Raw genomic sequence first — 22,838 nt, 5'->3', positions numbered from 1 at the left:
AAGCTATTGCATAGCTTCTATCGTAGGCCTTGAGCGCGTGGACCGAATCGAGAAATTCCGTAACGAAAAAACCTCACGCTCCCCACTCCGACAGGCGGAGGTGTGGCTTGAAGGCATAGCATAGCTATATGCTTTAGCGCCGCAGACCGCAGTCCCCGAGTGCCGGACGTCGTTTTTTTTTATTTACAATCTGAAAAATATCACTTACCTATAGATGAGATTTAACAGACCGAATTCGTATAAATAATTTGTAAAAAATAAGGATAATTTTCTCGATTTGTTGTTATTTTCCAGATAGCTTATTAGAAACTGTTAACTCATCACCTAAATTTTAATACATTATTTACAGGCCTATAGGCTAAACAAAGCTAATAAAGAAGTTGTGGGACCTGCTTATTATATTATTATTATTTTTTAATAAAAATATGTTATCTCTCCGTGATGTTTTATTTCCTTCTTTATTTTCTGTGACACACAATAAAAACCAATCTAGAAACCAAACCTTGGTCAAAACCATCAAGTCATTTGAGTTAGCCATGAAAACATATAATTTAATTATTATAAGTCATATAGAGTTGCTCTACTCTATTTTTTGTTCAAACTAAACACTTAATATTCATTTTTACTACATTATAGATCTTACGAAGCCAGAAATAGCTTTGCAAATATAAACCAAATATGTTTTTTCAGATGTCCCAAAATTGGTAAATAAAATAACATTCAATGTCCGAGGGTCTAATTTGAATAAAATAATAAGGTTAAAATATATTCATGGGACTGTAATATTATTAATGTTATTCGCAAATATTGAGGGTTGGTCGCAGATTTTAATTGGTACAATAAACCAGCCTATTTATTTTCAAATTATAATAACAATATTTCTCAATGAATTATTCGCACCGTGTTGATTGAAATCACTACATAGTATAATACAATGTCGCTTTCCACCGTCTCTATGCTTAAATCTTGAAAATTACCCAACAGATTTGGATGTTTTTTGTAAATAGTGATCGAAGAGGAAGATTTAAGTAGTATTTTAAGCAAAGCCGCGGGCGGAAAGCTAGTGAATGATCATAGATAGATAGAAAGCGAAGCATCAAATCATTGTTGTACACTTTATTTTTGTTCACACTTTTCATAGATACAGTTTAATTGCACCCTCAGTGTGCCTAGTGCGAGTTTTCATCGAGTACGAAACGTTACTATCGCGTTTGCGTCACAGCCGAATTAGTATGGGAAATCGAACAGCGCCCCTAGCGGACGTATGGGGAAGCTTTGATTCCCCATACAAATTTCGCTGTGACGCAGACGCGATAGTAACGTTTCGTACTCGATGAAAACTCGCACTAGGCACACTGTACTACAGTAGTTTAGTCCTACAGTTAAATAAAGTCACTGTGAACTTTTATATGTACGACCCAAAGCTCTTTAACGCTTTTAACAAAGTTCCTAATACCTAGTATTGTGCTACGGCCTACGACTATACAAGTTTCAAAAGTTATGGTGGTCGTAGCATCGTAGCTTCCAAAAATATGAACTTTGACTACATTTTTATACAATAATTTTGCGCGTCTAGATTTTTCTTATCAGCCATGTCTTGTGGAAATAATATTAGTCCTCTCAGATAATTAATATTCAGCTCACATTGGAAGTAGGGTCAGATTGTAGAAAAATTGAAAATAATGTACCTAACTCCAAATGCTGGACATATTATGATATGTTTATATTTGTCTTTTCTTTGAAACCTAGACAATCAACGAATGTGTGATGATTTTAATACATATAATTATACGATGTATAGATTGATGTAATAACTATATTTCCATGAATACTTCTTGTAAAATATTAAATGATTTTTATTTACTTTTACATAGTTACAAAAATCTAAAAGCACATTCGCAATCTAATATTAGAAAAGTTCGGAATCTATAAAATATACAGATTCCATAAAAATAACTGTCTAGAACTTTTAAATATTTGTTATATATTAATTCAGGGACTTTATACTTAATACTTGATCAAACTCTGTTCACACCGCTTTGATCTTCAATTTTACGACTGAGTAAAAGGGAAAATGTTTTACGTCATGATTATATATGTTTTGAATATTGTCAATAGATTAAAAAATATAATTTATGAATTTGTAGCAATATATATATATAGGTACTTCAGTAATATCCTAAGAAAAGCATGTACCTAGTATCTCGATTTTTCATAGTATTGTTTAAATCTGAAGAAAAAAACAGTTTTTCTATAAAACAAAAAGAACCTGCCCTTATCCAGCCACAAGCAATTGGAATCGTACATTGTTTTAATTTAATAACGGCCAGAGTCCCAACGCATTACTGGCTGAAACGAAAAAATAAAATTATTTGCGACAGCCCTAGGGACTCCACCCACTTCGGACTTCCTTTATAAACGCGTGCATTCAACACAGGAGACCACAAACAGTCGAGATCTGGTGGAACACACAATAAAAAATATATTATGTAACATAGGCATTTTCATATAAAGGTGAGTGTATTTTTTACTTTTATTGTTCGCTTTGTAAGTATAGTATACCTGCGGCTTCGACCGCTTTGTCTAAAACCTAATAAATTATATACTAAAACCTTGCTCTTGAATCACTCTATCTTTTAAAAAAACCACATCAAAATCCGTTGCGTAATTTTAAAGATTTAAGCATACAAAGGGACATAGAGACAGAGAAATCGACTTTGTTTTATACTATGTAGTGATAAGTAACAACAATAATTCGTCTTTGGTTTGTACATTTTGGTACACCAATCAGAAATTTGTAGTTTTAAATATTTAGAAATACAATATAGGATCGGTCTGTAAATTAGAATTCCATGCAACCCTTTACGAGGCACTTCTTTCAAACGCGCTATTAGTGTATATGAATTAAATAATAAGTAAGGGATAACATAAGCATTATTTTAACGTCTCTTTATGAATTACCTTGATCAGTATATAATTTTTTTTTTCAGACAACCATGCGTAAAAAGCTCTTCGTGCTTTCGATTTTACTCCTCGCTTCAAACAACATCGCTTACGGCAAAAATGGCAATAAAACTAAAACGGACAATTCTAATAAAAATTATAATAAATTAAATAGTAAAGCAGTTGATAGATTAAAAAGATCTTCTAACAGCCACGGATTTTCTCATTTACCTAACGATGATGACATAAACACATATAATAAATTAAAACTTATGAACAGGATGATTAATTCAGACAGGATTGAAGAAGACATACCTTTTTGGGGCTCAAGAGGCAGAAGAGAAAGTTCCTCTGTAGAGCACAAACAAGAAAGATTGAAACCTAAGGAAAGATATAACTGCAACGGACTATGCTTTCCTTTTGACTCAGACGAGCGAAACGATATCCCATTTTGGGGTAATCGTGGACGACGAGATTCTAGCTCCCAAAGCAGTGAAAACACTCTTTGGGATGAAAGATTCAGACGACAGGATGATGATGATGAAGACAGTCCATTTTGGGGTAGTCGCGGCAGACGGGATGACGATATACCGTTCTGGGGCAGCAGAGGTAGACGTGAGAACTCCTTAGATTCCAAACAGTATTTATCATCATCAAAATCTCCGGATGTAGAAGATGATGAGGAAATTCCTTTTTGGGGAAATCGAGGGCGAAGAAGGATGAATAAAGAAAAAAGTCACAGCCTGGATGAACCGGAACCTTTTTGGGGCAGTCGTGGAAAAAAAGAAAAATATAAGTTTAGGTCAACAGACGACGAAGAACAGATACCATTCTGGGGTAACCGCGGTAGACGAATGAGCGGACTTGATAGTTATTCAAATAGAGGTGATGATTATGATGACTTGGACAGTATGTCAAAGATGAAAAGAAGAGAATTGTCATCTTCCTTTTGGGCGAACAGAGGCAGAGAGAGCAGATTAAATAATCTTTTCACAGGACCTATACGGAATAGAATACAGAACATGCCAACAACGAATGACCTCAATAAAGAAGTAAGCAAGGGTTTCCATATTAAGCCATCTGAGCAGAACACCGTTCATGATGATAGAATTTACGCAGAAGAGCCACATTATATTTTGATTGAACGTAGTAGCCGTGCTTCAGCTGAAGACGATCCGTACATAATTACAAGAGGCAAGAAATATAGCAGTTATTTCCATCTTCCCAAAGCTGTCAGGGATCGCCGTGGAGCAATCGATGATATCTTCAAGTCAGTCCAAAACGATCCTTATTACATAGCAAGAGGAAAGAAGGATTCCTTTGTTAAGGTTGGTAACACAATCATGTCAATGCAATCTTTAAACAGAGATAAAGAAGCTGTTTGTGCTTTAGTAAAATCTGTACTATCGAAACCTGAAGGAACTAAAACTAAGAGAGAAGTGAATGATTCAGAAAGAGACAGGCGTACTATTTTAAAAAAGTTGGCAGCTCAACTGCAACAAGATCCGTACTTCGTGAGTAGAGGGAAAAAAGATGCAAGTGACAACGAAAAAAAGATCAAAGGTTTCGTCGAACAAATAATCGAAATGTGTTATTAAATATATTGTAATATTAAGGATAGGAAACTACATACAGAAGACGCAGCGTTAAGTTTTGTGATCATTATTTAAACGTAACTGGTGCAATTAAAAAGTATTTCATTTGAATTGTTGTTTCTATTTCTTCCAAATTCCTTTACACAATAGGAAAAATCTATATTCAATTTTTTTTGACGTGACAACTTCTTATAATTCGATAGAGCCGGCTGCACGCACGAAAAAACATGACTCATGCGGCGTTACCTCGCTGTGAGGCGTTCCATGTAAGGCATTAAACAAATGAAATTAAAATTTTCTTTTCAAAAATGCTACCATTCCATCAGTATTTTCTTAAGAAGTTATGTCACGTTCAACTATCGTCAGTAAACCGACTTTACAGACAACCAATTTTTTTTTTTTTCAATTATTTATGAGGCATCACAAATATCAAAGCAATAAATTCATACTTAATATTATAAAGCTGAAGAGTTTGTTTGTTTGAACGAGCTAATCTCAGGAACTATTGGTCCGATTTAAAAAATTCTTTCAGTGTTAGATAGCCCATTTATCGAGGAAGGCATACCTTTTTGGCTATATATCACGCTAAGACCAACAGGAGCAATGCGGGTGAAACCGCGGAGCACAGCTAGTATAAAATAAACATAGTTACAGAGATTTTATACTATATGTTTATTTTCTATTTTATATCTGTAACTACTTACATTCTTGCAAATAAATATAATTTGAATTTGAATTTGTTTTATCTAAAACTCCATCAACTAGTGAAATAGTCATATCGAGTTACAAATGCCACCCCATTTAACTTTCCTTCCTGTTTACTTGTATCTTACTGCCGTATCCATTAGGTAATCTAATAGCAGTAAGTTAGTTTTGACTTCGAAAATTAATTAACCACACAAACTGTATTAAGTATGAACTCACTAAAATTATTAGGTACATATAGGTAACTTATTGATTTTTTTCCTTTTTTAATTAATTAAAACAGATTAGGACTGTCATAACAGAAGTCTCATTATTATTTTTTCAACAACTTTTGAGGCGTAAAACCTTAAAATGACTATGACTATGATCATGCCATCTTTACACATATCCATAATCGAGGCGAAAACAAATTTAATTCCGTTGCTTATTTCGCACTTATTTTCACCAAGTAATAGTATATGGGGTAAAGGGCAGATGCATTTAACATACATCTGTTTCACTGATCGATTGCCTTATGGACAAGTAGGTAATCAGCCTTCTGTGTCCTGCCAGAACGCAACAGTTTTTATTCGTCTCCAATGGGAATCGAACCCAGGACCCTTCGGTTCTCCGCTCACGCTATACCCACTGTCCTGAGGAGCATAGTAAGTAGCAGTAATATGTAGTAAGCAGTTTTAGTTACTGAAATCATTATGTATTTTAACTGAAAAATCCTTTTAAAGACATTAAGTGTTGTTTCTCAAAATATTGTGTTTTCTCATCACTTTAAATGTTGTTTCTCATAATCAATGAAAGCTTTACGAGAATGAAATTTAAAAAAAATGTGACAAAGGACAATGAGTTTTTAATATTTATAATATTCTCGATATAGTAGAAAAACTTGTTGCCTGATTAAAACTTGTACGGTAGCATAGTAACTATGTTTGTTATATCATATTATGTGCAACAACAAAATTAAATAACTTACATCTTACAAGCAGAATATATGAAAATAGGAGTACAAAAAAAACACAACAAAATTTAGTGCAACTTTCTTTATTCATCATAAATATACCTACATTTTTAAATCTTTACAATTCCGTTTGCTCTCAAAATAATTTCCTGGTAGGTAACATACATTGAATTCGGTTTGAGCAATCAAATTCCATAGAAGTTAAACAATTAAGGTACATAGACTGTTATTACTATCGCGAGATCTATTGTAAAGTACATTGAAATGGCTTAGAACTAATCCAGACATTTATAATATGCACTAATGATAATTTCGAATGCTACTTGATGATATCTACACAACATGGGCGCTATTGTTCACGATAGGTATAGATAGGTACGGGTATAGGTATAGATAGGTACGGGTATAGGTATAGATAGGTACGGGTATAGGTATAGATAGGTACGGGTATAGGTATAGGTACAGGTATTACAATTTTCACTAAGGAAAACCATTACATTAATTTACACGATACTTCGACAACAGCAATACGTTTTCAGACATTTAAAACCGCTTGATATGAATAGGTACATGTAAATGATTCTAAAACACCGTAAATATATCATTTGGCCTTAACCAATATCTATAATTTTAATACTGCACAATGTTAGGATAAAATTGTTTGATATTTAGACACTGATATAGTCGACATTTAATGTCCTAACTTACGTTAATAATCTCGATCCTCTATCGCCCTCGGGGGCATTTTAAAATATAACATTAAAAAGCTGGACAATTCGGTTTAAGAACGTAATACAATTAGGCTCTTTATTTGTCGCACAACGTAGCAAACGTAAATCGAAAACGGCCGAAGTTTTTCGGCGAAATTAGACCCTGTAGTGGGGAAGTATTCCTTCAGACCCTCCAGAGAAGAAGGTGGTTGGTGGAATCCTCTCGTCCGGCGTCTTCTGACATGGTGGAACTTCTGAAGTCTTCGTAACCATCTCCTCCAGAAATTATCAAGGTTTCCGTATTATTCTTGGTGGTATCAGCTTGTTTCTGTAGTTTTTCAGCGTTGGTCGAGCGCCGGCTTAGACCTTTAGTTTTCAAGGTCTGTGTCGGCTTCGTTGATGGCTTGTGAGGGACTGGGTTCTCCACGATGGTCAGGAACCGTACGTGCCCAGTGTGTCCATACGGGATGCCTGAGAAAAGGTTGGAATTGTTGAAAATGTAAACATAAATTGACTTTAGTGAATGTTTTATTTTATTAAACTTGTTTCAAACAGTTCTTTTTATATCTAGGTAAATGTTTGGATATACTATTCTCTACGCGGTAATACAGCTTTATAAAAAGGGATTTCATGTGATCAATTCTTATCTATACTAATATTATAAAGCTTAAGAGTTTGTTTGTTTGTTTGAACGCGCTAATCTCAGGAAACACTGGTCCGATTTGAAAAATTATTTCGGTGTTAGATAGCACAATCATCGAGGCTATATATCATCACGCTAAGACCAATAGGAGTGGAGCAACGCGGGTGAAACCGCGAAGCGCAGCTAGTTAATTATAAAGCTTTATTCGCGAACAATTTAGCTAGAAACACTTACCAGTAAGATGTGGTGGTGCTCGTGCAGGGGCAGCCAACGGTGCGGTAAGTAATACTCCGGCACTTGTCCCCACCCATAGTGTATCACGATGAGCTAGTAGGGCTGTCACACGTAAGCACGCAGCTTTGTGCTGACGGATTATGTCGTCACACCCTGATACAAAAAAAAAAACAATCGTATTCAGAACGAAAAAATGCTTGTATTCATTACCCAAAATTAATGTCTCATAATAGTTTTAACTGTGTAAAATGTTAGTCAAAATAAGTACAGTTTCAAAATTTTAAAAACACTTTAATAACATAGATTATTGTATTATCACGTTGGTAGGAAAGCATACAAAGTATGAATTCAGTCTGTTCGTTTAAAGTGGATCAATAACTTATCTAAAATTCAATAACTTACAAATCAGATTGAAAATAAAAACGTGTTTAAAACTCAAAGTGAAGGAGAAACGTGTTAAAATAAAAATGATATTTTCCTAATATAATTAAAGTTAAAAAAATATTATTTGGCTGTATATTTTTATTGATTATTATCTCACAAAAATAAAAAACACACCCACACACACAATATCCTTTCATTGACACACACATTACTTAGAAAATAAAAATGTGTGTGTGTACTAGTGTACACACGTAAGAAATGAAACTTCTTTATGACCTTATTTTTCAAACAATAATTTACTATATGCAACTTTACAGAAATACGTCGAATCACGCGTGCTAGGGATAAGAAAAAGATGGCGCGTAACGGAAAAATGTCACGCGTAACAATAAATGTTACATTAAATTTTTTCCAACCCCGACAAAGAAGTTTCACTTCAAAAATACTATACAAAGTACAAGACTCACCATGCAGCATCTTAGTAACATGCGGCGTGATATTAAGCTCCGCAAGTAATTCCCGTGTATTGGCGTGATAGCAACGCAACGTGGCTGCGTTGTGCAGTGAGAGCCAGATCGCTCCACCGGCTACTGCCATGTGGCTGATTGGCTTCGATTCGGAGCTTATTTGGAATGTTTCGTCCACCTGGAGAAAATAGATATAATAGTAGAAGAATCGAGCTTTTTTTAATACGTAAAAATAATACTATAAATGTGTATCGAGCTTTTCTGTAATGCTACACTTAGTTTTAAGTACAGCTGCATTTTAACTAACTAAAAAATGGTGTATCCAGCCTACAATACTACTTGAAAAAAGAAAGGCTGGATACACATGCACCTATAAATTTTCACAATACTTGTTAAAAGTATAAGTTATGCGTAAAATCTAATTTTAGAGTAAATGTAACAGTACGTTTGAGATAGATGCAAAAGTACAACTAAGTATAAGTGTCAATACAACTGTAAAAGTATAAGCACAAGTGAAAATGTAAGTGTTCTTATATTTGCATGTAAGTGTTAATGTATGTATTATTTCAAAATACCGACAATACATACAATACATACATATAAATGTTAGTGTAAGTAAGTTTTAGTGAAGATTTTAAGTGTCAGTTGCATGCAAGTGTTTGTGTCAAGTGTTAGTGTCAGTGTTAAATGTTAGCCCATTGAGCTCCGAGCGGCCCGATCTGACCACGACACAATAGATTTTCTATTTGACGACGCGGTTGGCGCAGTGGTAAAGTAACTGCCTACTGAGCCGACGGTCCCGGGTTCGATCCCCGGTCAGGGCAAATATTTGTGTGATGAACTCAATTACTTGTTCTTGGGTCTGGGTGTTATTATCTATATATGTATTTATTAAATATTATATTTATCGTCGCCTAGTACTCACAACACAAGCCTTAATTGAGCTTACTGTGGGACTAGGTCGATTTGTGTAATAATGTCCTATAATAATATTTATTTATATTTATTGTGTTTGTGATTCCGGGGGCTGAGTTATTACGTGTTAGTGTAACTTTTAGTGTAAGTGTTAGTGTCAGTGTAAGTGTAAGTGTCATTATCAGTTTAAGTTTCAATATCAGTGTAAGTATAAGTGTGCATATACCTGCAAAGTGTGCGGGTTGATGATTTTGATGGCCGCGTGTGTAGCGCACCACAACCGGCCCTCCGAGAGCAACATGGCGCTGACCGGCGTGTTGCCCGACCCCACCGGGATGCTGCAGCGCTCTGCCCACGAACCTTCTGGAAGATTGCTTTATTAGGACGAATAATTGAGGTTTTTTGGAGATTCTTTAGCGATATTTATTTATGTATTACATTTAATACTGGTGACAGACAATAAATTGTACAAACCCGTATATACGTTAAATGTATCCTACTAATATTATAAATGCGAAAGTTTGTGAAGATAGATGCATGTGTATGTGTATGTATGTTTGTTACTCTTTTACGCAAATACTCCTGAACCAATTACAATTAAATTAGACACATAGAGGGTAACTTGGATTAACACATAGGATAGTTTTATCCCGGAAATCCCAAGGGAACGGAAACTATGCGGGTTTTTCTTTGAAAACATGGAAGCTAGCAGTAATAATATGGTTTTGCATTGCTTGATTTTATAATAAGGTAATATGCAAACGACGCATTATCTTAATTTGTCAACAGGCAACATTTTTTTGTCGACAGATACTAAGTTTTTTTAAGTAATGAATTATATCAGTGTTAACATTATATAATTCTTAAAATTAAAGATTAATTACTCACCAATATCCCTACAATACACTACGAGATCACCGTTGCCGAGCGCTACAAACACTTTGCCCTCCACAAATCTGCAAACAAATTTATCTCAGTTAAAATACCAACATTTTCTACGTCTGTCGGAATATTAGTCTGTATGTAACTTGATTTAGTCTGATAAACAACTTACAATATTATAAAGCTGAAGAGTTTGTTTGTTTATTTGAACGCACTAATCTACTGGCCTGAATTGAAAAATTATTTCGGTTTTAGATAGTAATTAGTCCATTTATCCAGGAAGGCTATAGGCTATATATCATCTCGCTAAGACTAACACGAGCGGAGCACTGCGGGTTAAACCACGGAGCACAGCTAGTTATAGTACTTTTTGCCAATTTATTTTTACTTTTCTTTTTTAAAATGTTTGTCAATACTTACACAATGGAATAAACACCGGAATTGTGCTGCAGCTTCACTTTATTCTTCTTGATCCGGATATTATCCAAACAATTGTACACATGTATGCAGCCATCTTCAGTACCAAGCCACATGGTCGGTTGGTTCGCTGTAGTACTACTGTCCTCTGAAGATTGCCGGCTTGCTGGCGATGAGAGAGTACCTAGGTGTGATATATCTGTTTATTTTTTTGTTAAAAATAGGTTAAGGTACAAAAATAGTAGAGGGCGCTGTTATCAATAAGTTGATTTAGATTACCCTGAAAAAAGTGGGCAAATATTTGTTCAAAACTGAATATATGAATTATTATTAAGCATAAAATTTCTTAATAATTTTTAGTACCTACATGATTATTTTGACGTAACAAACACGTTATGTATGTGTTGTGTATTGATACGAATGTTTGTTGATTTATGGCGAAGTCTCTTCTTATTGGGTGGTGCCATTAATTAAGAGAAGAAGATGCAGGTAAACCAACTATGATGTCAGCTCCATTTTCCAATTATACATTTTACGTTATAACTTATTTTAGAAATGTACTACCTAAAGGTGTGAATATATTGTCTAAATGTAAACTATCTTATTAAGTACTATTACAGGTGTGGATAAAAAAATTTGTTAGAGCATGCAAGAAAAATTAGTAAAGGTACAATTTATAAAATTAATATGTTATAAAGGTTCATACCAGCAATGATGCGTCCGTGAACTGAGAGACATAAGGTAGGGGAAGGTTAAGACAGTGCACATTATTAGTTAGTGAAAAAAGAAACAACTACTTGTATAAAAACATTGCAATTAAATTAAATAACTGTTAAAAGGTTCGTTTACAGAAAAACAATATTTAAGAATTTTTCAAATGAACATTTTTTTATATAAAATAAAAACTCTAATTAAGCTAAACAGTTAGTAACTAGTGTACTGAAAGAGTTATAATTACATATTTTAAAAGTTAAATAGGCAAATTAAAATGTATTAGCTTTAAATTTACCAATCCAGAGTTCACTATTTAAAAGAGGGTACTTCTAACACAATTATCAAATCCCATCGCTAGATGGCGCTAAAACAAATTTAGAACAGCGCCATCTATACTTCATCATCATCATCATCAGCCCATATACGTTCCCACTGCTGGGACACGGACCTCCTATGAGGGTACAGGCCATAATCCACCACGCTGGCCAAGTGCGGGTTGGCGGATGACACATGTCATCGAACTTTTTAATTATTCGACATGTCATGTCGGTTTCCTCACGATGTTTTCCTTCACCGTTCGAGCAGTGATGATGTAACAACATGCGCAGATAAATTGAAAAATACTTACCGGTGGTAATTCCCATGGCCTGTTTATCAACAGCGGGATTCGAATTGGACTTCATCACGGGATGCACTTGTATGTTCTGTCCTGTGTGTGGAGTGCTCAAGCTCTTGCTATGGTTGGGGGTCAGGGTTCGATTCATGTTGTATGTAAGGCGCAAACTGCCGGATTCTTGGCTTCTCTCGGACTGAGCGTCCTGGTTCTCGCTGGAGGAGCCGTCGTCTTCGTCGTCGCTTGATGATGAACTGGAATGTTTTAATGCAAAATTCGTTATTTTTTTATGATTATTAAGCTATTGCATAGCTTCTATCGCGGGCCTTGAGCGCGGGGACCGAATCGAGAAATTCCGTAACGAAAAAACCTCACGCTCCCCACTCCGACGGGCGGAGGTGCGGCTTGAAGGCATAGCATGCAATAGCTTTACCGCGGCAGTCCCCGAGTGCCACACGTCTTTTTTTATTATTTTTTCTAGTAAATTTTTGTTAAAAAAAAACTTGAATTATGCATCTAGAAAGTTCATTTAACAATTAACTGCCGTTAGCTGCTCGGGATAATATTTTTCAACGTACGTTTTCAATTTTGCAACATGCACGCTTACGCTTATTACCAGCAACAACGAGGCTTTACAAGTCGATACTAAGTTCGCAGCAAAACACTACTACACATGAGTGTCATTACTAACACTATTGTTTGTCAAAGTTATTTTCTTCAAGTCGATATTTTTTAAATAATTGAAAAAATATAATATTCTATCACATACCTATCAAGTCGTATATTCTTGCAGCTCTCATCCGTGTCAGAAATGCTGATGCCTGGCTTGTTTGCTGCAGTGATCAACGAACTTGTCCTGTAAGACAAAAATTCATTAGCATTACATTGATTGCATGCAACAAAACTTTTTTTTGTATACATAGCTAACTCACTTTTCCATAGCAACTGTCTAAATACCTTTCTCTCTTTCTAATGTATTATACTTTATCTCTTTCTTTTTCTTTCAGACGCCATGCCATTACAAGATGTGACTAGCGGTCGCGGACTGAGAGATAGCACGCACACTTGGCCGACGTGGCCGTTGCTATAGCAAACACATAACATGCTTTATTTATCTCTACTGTACTTTAATTTTTATTTATAATAAAACTAGCTTTCCGCCCACGGCTTCGCCCGCGTTTTCAAAGAAAAACCTGCATAGTTCCCATTCCCGTGGGATTTCCGGGATAAAACCTAACATAATATATGTTAAAATAAGTTTCCCTCTCTATGTGTGCTAAATTTCATAGTAATCGGTTCAGTAGTATTTGCGTGAAAGAGTAACAAACATACACATACACATCCATCCTCACAAACTTTCGCATTTATAATATTATTAGGAAGTAGGATATACTCACGTATCAATAGTAGCAGGAGCTGGTGGAACACAAGCGACGCACAAAATGCGCGCATTACAGACGCCATTGCATGACGTCACTTGCGGCTTCGGGCTCAGAGTCAGCACGCACACTTGGCCAACGTAGCCGTCACTGTTGCATACCTGGAATTTGACTCTTATTTATATGTACATAGAGTTTGTTTTGTACTAGCATATAGCCAACACAGTTTTCGCCCGTTTCATTATAAAAAAAAAATATGTTCACGTTCCAGAATAGATATTACATAAGCTAGGAGGCTAGTTCATTATTTAGTCATTTATGAACAAATAAGAATAGTAACTATAATATGTACATATAACTCTATTTGTCTTATTCCCCCTCTCACCCATATTTTATGTTATAAACATTCATTTAATGTAGAAATAAGTGATTTTTATATCGTATTTATCTACTTGAATCAAGCCTTTCCTTTCATATTGTCAATAATCAATATAAACTTCAAAATAACTTGACTAAATGGGCCGATTTTTCAATGCTTGGATAAAACTTATTCATCGAATAATGTATAAAACTACCATTTTAAAAACGTATTCTAATTGCCCGTATTTGACAGTTTACGTGACATTTTAATATTATCGTGTAATACTTTATTGGACGGATAAGTTTAATCCAAGCATTGAAAAATCGGCCCTGTACACAATAATCTATTTACCATATAACAAATTACTCATTACTCATATATTTAACAAATTAAACTTATATTTACCCAAACATCGGGACTCTGTCCTTTCGGCGGCAGTGTGGGCGCCGCACACGTGAACTGCAGTCCCGCCCGCGTCTTGCGTATCGGCACTGGGGATAGGAACTCGGGAGCTGGCCTTTCTTGACCATATACACCTGGGAAAATTATTTTTTCATTAGTTTTTAGCACATTGAGAGTATAATTTCCTGGCACGTCATGGAGTAAGACGAGGATTTTGATATCTTTGAATTTTGCCAAAGAAGTTTCACTTCTGACACGTGTGTTCGCTACACACGCTTTTTTTTCTTGTTTGACAGATATTTCACACTGTTACTGCGTTCTGCTACGTATAGAGTATTTCATAAACTCTCAAATGAATTTAATTTTGCAATGTTTAATCCATACTAATATTCTATTATAAATGCGAAAGTAACTCTGTCTGTCTGTTACTCAATCACGCCTTAACTACTGAACCAATTTGCATGAAATTTGGTATAGAGATATTTTGATACCCGAGAAAGGACATAGGAAAGGTTTTATCCCGGAAATCCCACGGGAACGGGAAGTATGCGGGTTTTTCTTCGACTGCGCGGGCGATGCCGCGGGTGGAAAGATAGTCTTATATATTTAATAATCATATATAAATGATGGTTATATAATTAGTCTAAATAGTAAAAATCTTACTTAGTTTTTGTTTGGTCTCGTTGATAAGTTCCTCCCAATTACTCCTTTTCTCGGTCTTAGGAAAGATGATGGTCAGATTTTCTGAACCACTGCTGTAACACAGAAAGGCATGTTAAAGTAATAAAGATAAGAATATAATAATTATCAGAAAAATGTGGAGGAAGGAAGAGAGGATCCTCGACCATTCTACTCAATTTTCCGGCCGTTAAAGCCCCGATGAATTCGAAAAGTTGTATAATAATAATTATGATCTGTAACGAAAAGATTTCGATTCAAAACGAGGTGTCGCTACAGAAAACATAATTCAAGCATTATTTTATTTTCACTCATACATTCAATACTCACAATCCTCAAAAAATACTACCCTCATGGCAAATTACTAGGTCAATATAAATTTAAGATGTATCTATGCTCATTTTGACGTAGAATAAAGCCAACTTACGAAGTATTGACGCTGATCTCCATATAACACAGCTGTGTATCACTGCTGTGCCTCTCGGACAGCTGTCTCAGCACATTACACAGCATCTCCCGCACGATCTCCTCGAGCGGGCCGTGCGCTGCGTGCAGACGCGCCACATGTTCCGATATTTGTGTCAGCGTGTTCGCGTCCTCTGAGAGGGTCTCCACTTCGTGCATGATGCGACGCAGGTTTTCGTCTTTGGCTTGAATGAATGAATGAAATACTCTTTATTGTACATACACAGTAATAAATTTTGTTACATAGTTAAGATAGCCTATAATAGAGATGTACAAAGAGCGGCTTTATCGCTCGTCAGCGAAATTTAATGAAATGGTGTTATTTTATATTGTGGGGTATTAAGTAAGATCCGAAAAACGATCTTTTATATCGTTAACTCTACCACAAGTAATTTCCTTTATCAAATATGTCGAGTAAACCTTATTTTATTTATTAAAATTATAACATTATGCGAAAGCTTTGGTCGATGGAAGTGTTACTTAATAACACAAGAATGGACGATCTGTGGCTCACATAAAAATAATAATGAAATACACTGTAGTCAGAAATATGTTTGGAGTAATATTGCATTAATTGATAACATTCTTATTACTATAACTATGAAAGCTTACTCACATTTAACAATTTCGAGATCAGCCAAATTAATTCTCATCAGAAGCTTGTATTTGTTGCCTTCCATCTGGCTCGCTATGCTACTTTGGTATGTTCTGGAAGCAAAAAAAATATTTATTTTTTAATCTATGATCAATCTATTACAGAAAATTTAATTTATTGTTTAATTTCTTTCTTAATTAATAAAGCCATCAACGACAGTTTCTATGGAAATAATCGACCATGGTTATATCACTTATGTATGTTAAAAAATTATCATAGACTTACGGAATGGGTTTCTTTATAGTCCCCGTGCGGCGTTTAACACTGGTAATCAACAGCGTATCACTAAACAGGAACAACGCACGATCTTTTATCGTGCCCTGCGCAGACGGCATCGTCACGGTCTCGTGTCGTATAAACGTCCTCTCTGACGTCACGAAGTTGGATAGCCCTTCGATCATTTGTTCCAGATCTCGTAGGGTTTGCTGCTGCATTTCTAGTTCTAAACTCTCTCGTTCCGTGCAATTGATTAGTTCTAGGAGATTGTGGATCTCCTTTTGAGCGTCGAGGAGGAGTTTGTGGTCGGGGTGTGACTGATCTGAAATTAGTTTAAATGATAAGTTACAAAATAAGACTTTTAATACTAATCATTGTCATCGCCTTCGTGATAATATCAAATCATCACCATCACAACTGTAAAATATATAGTTTTAGAAAGAAAAAAACCTGATGATAAGTTTCTTCATTTCTGTATTTGTTGTTCCCCATGGTATGTATAATTTTATCACATTTAACAAGAAAATTATAAGTTTTTTTTGTTACAGCCTGTCTCATAGTTTCAATCTTTACTGTTTATTATATTGGTATAATTAATGTGATGATTTGTTATGAATATCTAGGACGCCATAATTTTAAAAACCTCATTGAAAGAAATGGCCTTAATAAACAACTATATTTTTCACATCACACAAAACAAAGACGGAACATTGACCCTGTTTATATAAATATTATTCATCTAATAGGTTCAAAGGAATTATTATTCATATACCTGTATAAATCATTTCGCGAACGAATTATACAAAGGACAGGAAATTAAAATTTTGCGTTTATTTAGAAAGTTTTCCATTCTATAAATATTTGTATACCTATTTATAATTTAGAATATCAGATAAAGTACTTTGGTAGATAAAATAAGAAAAAAACAGCGTTATATCAAAAATTTTTACAAACTATGCTAACAGGCGATCACATATTCATGGTCAATATATCCCTTTTGCCCTTTCCTTTTTCGTTTTCTCTCCATAACAAATTTCCTTGCTACAAAAACCTAATAAAATTATCCTATTTATTTTTATTATATCGGAAAGATATGATGATAATTCACCTACATATACCATCTCTAATTCATAGACTTCATTGCTACCAGACGCACCACGCCTACAACAACAAAATAACCTTACCTGTATGTTTGATCAGCCGTTGAATCAGCAGTTTATAGCTCGGGAACTTCTGTACCGGCTTAATTAGCAGATTATCCAAAGATAGTTTTCCCTTATGGTCCCTGGCCATAGCGTCCAGGAACTTGGCGAAAGCCGGGCGGGAAGAGGCTGCTGTCTTGATCGTTTCTTTTGCTTTTTTTAGGTTGCTTATAAAGGACATGTAGGTGTCCATCACGGTGGGTTTTGTAAACTGAAAATGTTTTAGTTAATCTTAAAATATTAAAGAACAGTAAATTCAATTCCTACTGATATCCTACTTATATTATAAACACCAAAATACAATATCGATTATTGATGAATTTGAAAGCTATAAAACTAAATATTGGAAATAAGAATGTATAGATGTTTGTTACTCTTTCAGGCAAAAACAGGTGATCGGATCTGTATGTTTAATACAGAAGTGGTCTAGATAATAACATAGGATACTTTTTATCAAAATACCAAGCGAGTAAAGCCAGAAGATCCAGCTAGTTTATAATAATAATTACCGTCATCAATACATGTTACAGAGTATATTTAATGAGAGGCATAATAGATAAATATTCATTCCATCTTAAATAGGTTAAACCGCAACTTTCACACGTGTACCTAATTCGTGCCATGTTTTGTTACTAATTTTGAATTCCTTAAATATTTAGTGAGGAATATTGACATCACGGCCTACTTGACAATATTATCATAGAAGCAATATTAAAATTAGGAAAACATTTCATACCTACATACGTACCAAAAAAAGGAGCGTGTGTGCGGAGCACACGTGTCAAAAGTGAAACTGCATTGGCAATATTCAAAGATACCAAAATCGTCGCTTTCCTACATGACGTGACGGTATCGCCATCTTGAAATTTTACACTCAACGCGCCTAAAGAAGTTTCACTTCAAAAAACTTTAACTTAAAAAAATCATATAAACAATAAGTTTATTCCTACTAAATCGAAGTATTAACTCCCTAGAAGACCATAACACAACCAAAAAAGCTCACCACATCCACGAACACATCTCCAACCCTCTGCTGCAGGTCCCATTGCTCCAGCCTCCTCCTCAGCTTCTCCAGGAACTCCTGGTGCACGTTCAGGATAGCTGGCACTTGGTAGAAGATCTCATCCACTACGAAGGCGTCCAGGAGACCAGCGTTTTCGGGGCTTTTGAGCGGGTGGAGGTATTTCTGTAATGGTTGAATTAAAATGAATTGAATTAAAATTAAAATTGGTTGTTTGGTTAGTTTTATTGTTGTGAGAACAAGGATACCTAAAATTTGTATGTAATGTGAAACTTATTATTTTGATAAGTACATTGAATGCAATAGTATCATTCATATTATAAATGCGAAAGTAACTCTGTCCGTATGTCTGTTACTCAATCACGCCTTAACTACTGAACCAATTTGTATGAAATTTGGTATGGAGTCGGAGATATTTTGATACCCGAGAAAGGACATTGGCTACCTTTTATTGCGAAATATGTACCACGGGCGAAGCGGGGGCGGTACACTAGTAGAAATAAGTAATATTTATTTTATTGTCAATCTATTTATTTATTTATGTAGCATCGATTATTATGCTCTCTATTAAAAAAGCAATATACCTAATTCTCATATTTTATCAGTATTTTTATATTGTCAGTAAAAAATTGATAGTAGCCACGTAACAGGGGCTATAGATTCATTTTATATTTTTAGATAAGTATATTTTTTTTATCAGATAAAAATATTATTTAGTATTCAAAAACATTGCAAACTTTCACCACGTCATCACACGAGAAAACTTATGGGAATTTATTTTTATCTCGCTATTTCTGTAAGCAAAGTTTATAAAAGTTTTCGTTTGAAACGAAATGAAATGCTAAAAATAACTTACATTAAATTTTTAACCGTCAAGAGAATTGTATTACGTTTTAAACAATGATCTCAAGAGGTTTGAAGTAATTTTAATCTACAACACCTCAGAAAAGCTATTTCTATTGTTCTTTTTTTATATTTATAACATTTTTTGCAAAGTAATAACTATCTATTTTATTTTCCAGACTAACTTCGAAGACCGTTGAAGCATCAAGATACAGATATAAAATCTACGTCTTTTAGCAAATACCTACTTCCTATTTCAACAACTGAAACGTAAGAACAACAAAAATCTAAATAATTTTCGTTCTCGATTCTTCGATTCTGTTCGGTTTGTTTGGCTGTAAATAATGTGGATTAACATACTGTCCAATAATAATTTGTACCCTTTATTTTTTTCACACTTTTCTAAGAAGGTGAGAGGATACCAACGAAATTTTAGATGGATCGCGTGCATATACGTTAGGAAGTTTCAAAGACAAGTAAGTTCTCAAATTTATGTTAAAAATTCAAACTCAAACATTAATTAATTCAAAGCCAATTTTATGATACCACACTACTCCACAAAGAGTAAATACACTGTTCAAATTGAAACTAGTCACCGAATAATTACCTATCAAATACACAGTTATATTTATTCAGCTATTATTACTGTAAATATTCGTTTCGACAAATATTGTAAACTGAGCCTTACAGTAAAGCGACAATCAAAATCATTTTCGAATCGTGTAATTTCTGATTTCTGAACGTCAACAATTTCCTACATTAAAATGGGTTTAAATCAACGTTACTTTCTAGCAAATTAAGCGCTGTATTCAGAACGACAACCATTCTTATTAAGCTGTCAAAGCGCTGCGGCGACGATTGTGCGTTGAATTGATCTTGCCAGCAGCTTTAGTGCTGTAACCCGGTTTCAACTGTTGAACGTCTGTAAATGAATAAGCGCTGTGTTCGCTGGAAGTGTTAAAGAGGGAAATCTATGTAGTATTTAGGGTTGTGAATAGTGGTCAGTGGTAGTAATTTGCAATGTCACATTGTGGGTAATATTGCGTTTCTAAGTGAAATGCAATTGGTATCTTTGGAATGTAATTTATACAGAAGAATGATATTATTATATTAAATGTTTTGATTCCATCACTTTGTCTATGGAATGATGGAATAATCTATAATCTATACTTCTATACAAGTTTTGTAATTATGTATATAATTATGTTTTCACGCATAAACTACTGGACCGATTTCAAAAATTCTTTCACCATTAGAAAACTGCATCTTCACTGAGCAACAAAGGCTAGGTTTTATCCAGGAAATCCCACGGGAACGAAAACTATGCGGGTTTTTCTCTGTAAACGACTAAACGCCAGCGAAGCCGCAGGCGGAAAGCTAGTAACACAATACAATGCAAATGTTTTTGATAATATTTCTTCGTATTTTAATATATGCGTAAGTTAGGCCATCGGCGTTATCACTATTTAAAATTAAATATTAGATAGGTATAGCTAACAGAAAATGGTATAAAATAATACCTACACAGCTGAGAAACTATTGTATAAGTCAATAGAGCCCAAATACAAAAATACCTATGTTAAGATACACAAAGAACAATCAATAGTTACCTCTACTACCTGTTTTTCAAATTGTTCAAATTTCAATTAAATCATAAAAGCATACAATTATAGTTAACCGTAAACACATAAGTTATAACAAGAACCAGGAAGGCCTACAATTTCATCGTCCCGATAAATTTAATTAATTTGTCAACCACCGGACAGTCAGACAGGCTGAAATATAATTTTCGTATTTATAATAAATGCGTTTCCGAGTAGGTCATAATTTTATGGAAATTATTATGAGGATGGTGATTTGGGATGAAAGTATGCACAAAGGCTGTTTTGGTACAAAGCTGCAAGTTTTCTCCGCCATCTAAAGTGCCTTACACAGTTTAGAGGTACTCTTGATTTTGAACCTTTGTTATCTTCAATACTAGAGTTTGATATGTTAAAGTTTGCGTTATCTTCAATACCTACACATCTTACAATATATTATTATTTATTTATTTATAACACTTTATTGCACAAACAAAATTAGGACAAAATAACATTAAAATACAAAAGAAAGGCATAGTTTGTACAAGAGGCGGCTTATTGCTAAGCAGCAATCTCTACCAGGCAACCTGATGGGAAAGGAAATGTATGAAGTTTAGGAATTATGTACCTTAAATAAGTATTGAAAAAATTATAAAGAATAGGTAGAATAAATTCGATGATGTAAAGCAGAGAATATTTTTATTCGCGTCTATGGTTTACCTTAGCAATCGAATTTCTTTTATTTTCTTAGGTTTTATATACATAATGATATATTGGTATTTTATATAATTTACCTTAACCAATATTTCCAAAGCCTCCACGTACGATTTTTCTGTCTCATACAACTCCACAACCACGTGTGTTCGCGTGTCCTGTAAAAAAACATATTTCAATTATTTCATTCACAAAAAATATTTATCATTTTTTAAATTTATATCTCCCTATACAGAACAATCGACTGATATCTCGTGCAAATAATTTTAGGATTTAAAATTAAAAGTGCCTTTACCTAGTGGAATAAAGAACATACATTTATATAGGTATTAAAAAAAAACATTACACCTTTTAGAGCAGTCGGTAAAGTAACAAATTCGATTTGTCTCGCGGATAAGCCTAGACGGCGTCAAGAAGTTAAAGCCATTAGTGGCTTAAAATTAGCACAAGTTAATTAAATTAATACCTACAATAAATGACTTAAGTAACATTCTTTTCAATGTAGTAATGTTAGTAAGAATTTTTATATATTTGTAAATGGTGAAAATAATTCCGTTCCATAATAAATACTCTAATAGCTAAGAATGTTTTTTTTTTCTTCAAGTGTTTGTTAAATATATTATTACTATTACTATACAAAATAAATGACTGTGGATATACTCAGTAGATTAATTCGATAATAATTAGGAAGAAAATTTGCGATATTTATTAAAGTCTCACAGACGCGGACGTTCTAAGGTCGTGTTTTATGTCTTTAGGTAATAAATATGAAAGTTGATGATAATAAAATATGTTTAAAGTACCTACTATTATTTATAAGGGTACCCTAGTTGAATACTAATTTCTTAAATAAATATATTTTCTTTTTCAAATCAATTAACATAGGTAGGTATCGTTAAAGTATCTCGTCTCTAGTCTAAATTTAATTCGGTATAATATACCACTACAGACTAATAACAGTTTACTAGAACCTAGTTCGTAAAATAGTACAGCCATAATCGACTGTCTCGAAGCAAGTTTATAATCTGAAAGCTGAGTATTGATTTTGCTGAAGCGTTTCATTTCCGTCGTCTTTAAGTCAAGATAACTTGGTCAAATATTATTGTTTGGACTATTTGATGTTTAAATAACAATAAAATTAACTATTA

General features: G+C 34.2%; 2 protein-coding genes across 6 annotated transcripts in view; one reads left to right on the top strand and one right to left on the bottom strand.

Annotated features, from left to right (window-relative positions):
• Window positions 1-3,224: 3,224 nt before the first annotated feature.
• Window positions 3,225-4,541, top strand: LOC123701047. The gene has a single exon (XM_045648460.1). The coding sequence runs from the start codon at window positions 3,225-3,227 to the stop codon at window positions 4,539-4,541; it is 1,317 nt and encodes a 438-aa protein (XP_045504416.1).
• Window positions 4,542-6,262: 1,721 nt separating this feature from the next.
• Window positions 6,263-22,838, bottom strand: part of LOC123701075 (rho guanine nucleotide exchange factor 17) — a 106,785-nt gene continuing 90,209 nt past the window's right edge. For 2 of the 5 annotated variants that reach the window (XM_045648490.1, XM_045648485.1), the window contains exons 4-20: window positions 21,771-21,848; window positions 18,536-18,718; window positions 17,515-17,743; window positions 16,340-16,652; window positions 16,076-16,167; window positions 15,422-15,644; window positions 14,980-15,071; window positions 14,320-14,450; window positions 13,572-13,714; window positions 12,944-13,030; window positions 12,190-12,428; window positions 10,851-11,031; window positions 10,437-10,504; window positions 9,775-9,911; window positions 8,634-8,811; window positions 7,783-7,935; window positions 6,263-7,376 (exon numbers count right to left, since the gene is read on the bottom strand). In XM_045648490.1, the coding sequence (XP_045504446.1) occupies window positions 7,090-7,376; window positions 7,783-7,935; window positions 8,634-8,811; window positions 9,775-9,911; window positions 10,437-10,504; window positions 10,851-11,031; window positions 12,190-12,428; window positions 12,944-13,030; window positions 13,572-13,714; window positions 14,320-14,450; window positions 14,980-15,071; window positions 15,422-15,644; window positions 16,076-16,167; window positions 16,340-16,652; window positions 17,515-17,743; window positions 18,536-18,718; window positions 21,771-21,848 (2,814 nt within the window). In that variant the 3' untranslated portion in view covers window positions 6,263-7,089. The remainder of the gene's footprint in view (window positions 7,377-7,782; window positions 7,936-8,633; window positions 8,812-9,774; window positions 9,912-10,436; window positions 10,505-10,850; window positions 11,032-12,189; window positions 12,429-12,943; window positions 13,031-13,571; window positions 13,715-14,319; window positions 14,451-14,979; window positions 15,072-15,421; window positions 15,645-16,075; window positions 16,168-16,339; window positions 16,653-17,514; window positions 17,744-18,535; window positions 18,719-21,770; window positions 21,849-22,838) is intronic. The other 3 variants (XM_045648488.1, XM_045648489.1, XM_045648486.1) reach the window with 3 other exon arrangements.

Source organism: Colias croceus, chromosome 20 (assembly GCF_905220415.1).
Source record: "Colias croceus chromosome 20, ilColCroc2.1".
Lineage (NCBI taxonomy): Eukaryota > Metazoa > Arthropoda > Insecta > Lepidoptera > Pieridae > Colias > Colias croceus.
The sequence above is the reverse complement of the archived record's forward strand: the minus strand, read 5'-3'. Positions and strand labels throughout refer to the sequence as shown.

What these genes read in the sequence shown, in the direction of transcription:
- LOC123701047 (XM_045648460.1), top strand. Translation starts at nt 3,225, where the DNA reads ATGATTAATTCAGACAGGATTGAAGAAGACATACCTTTTTGGGGCTCA.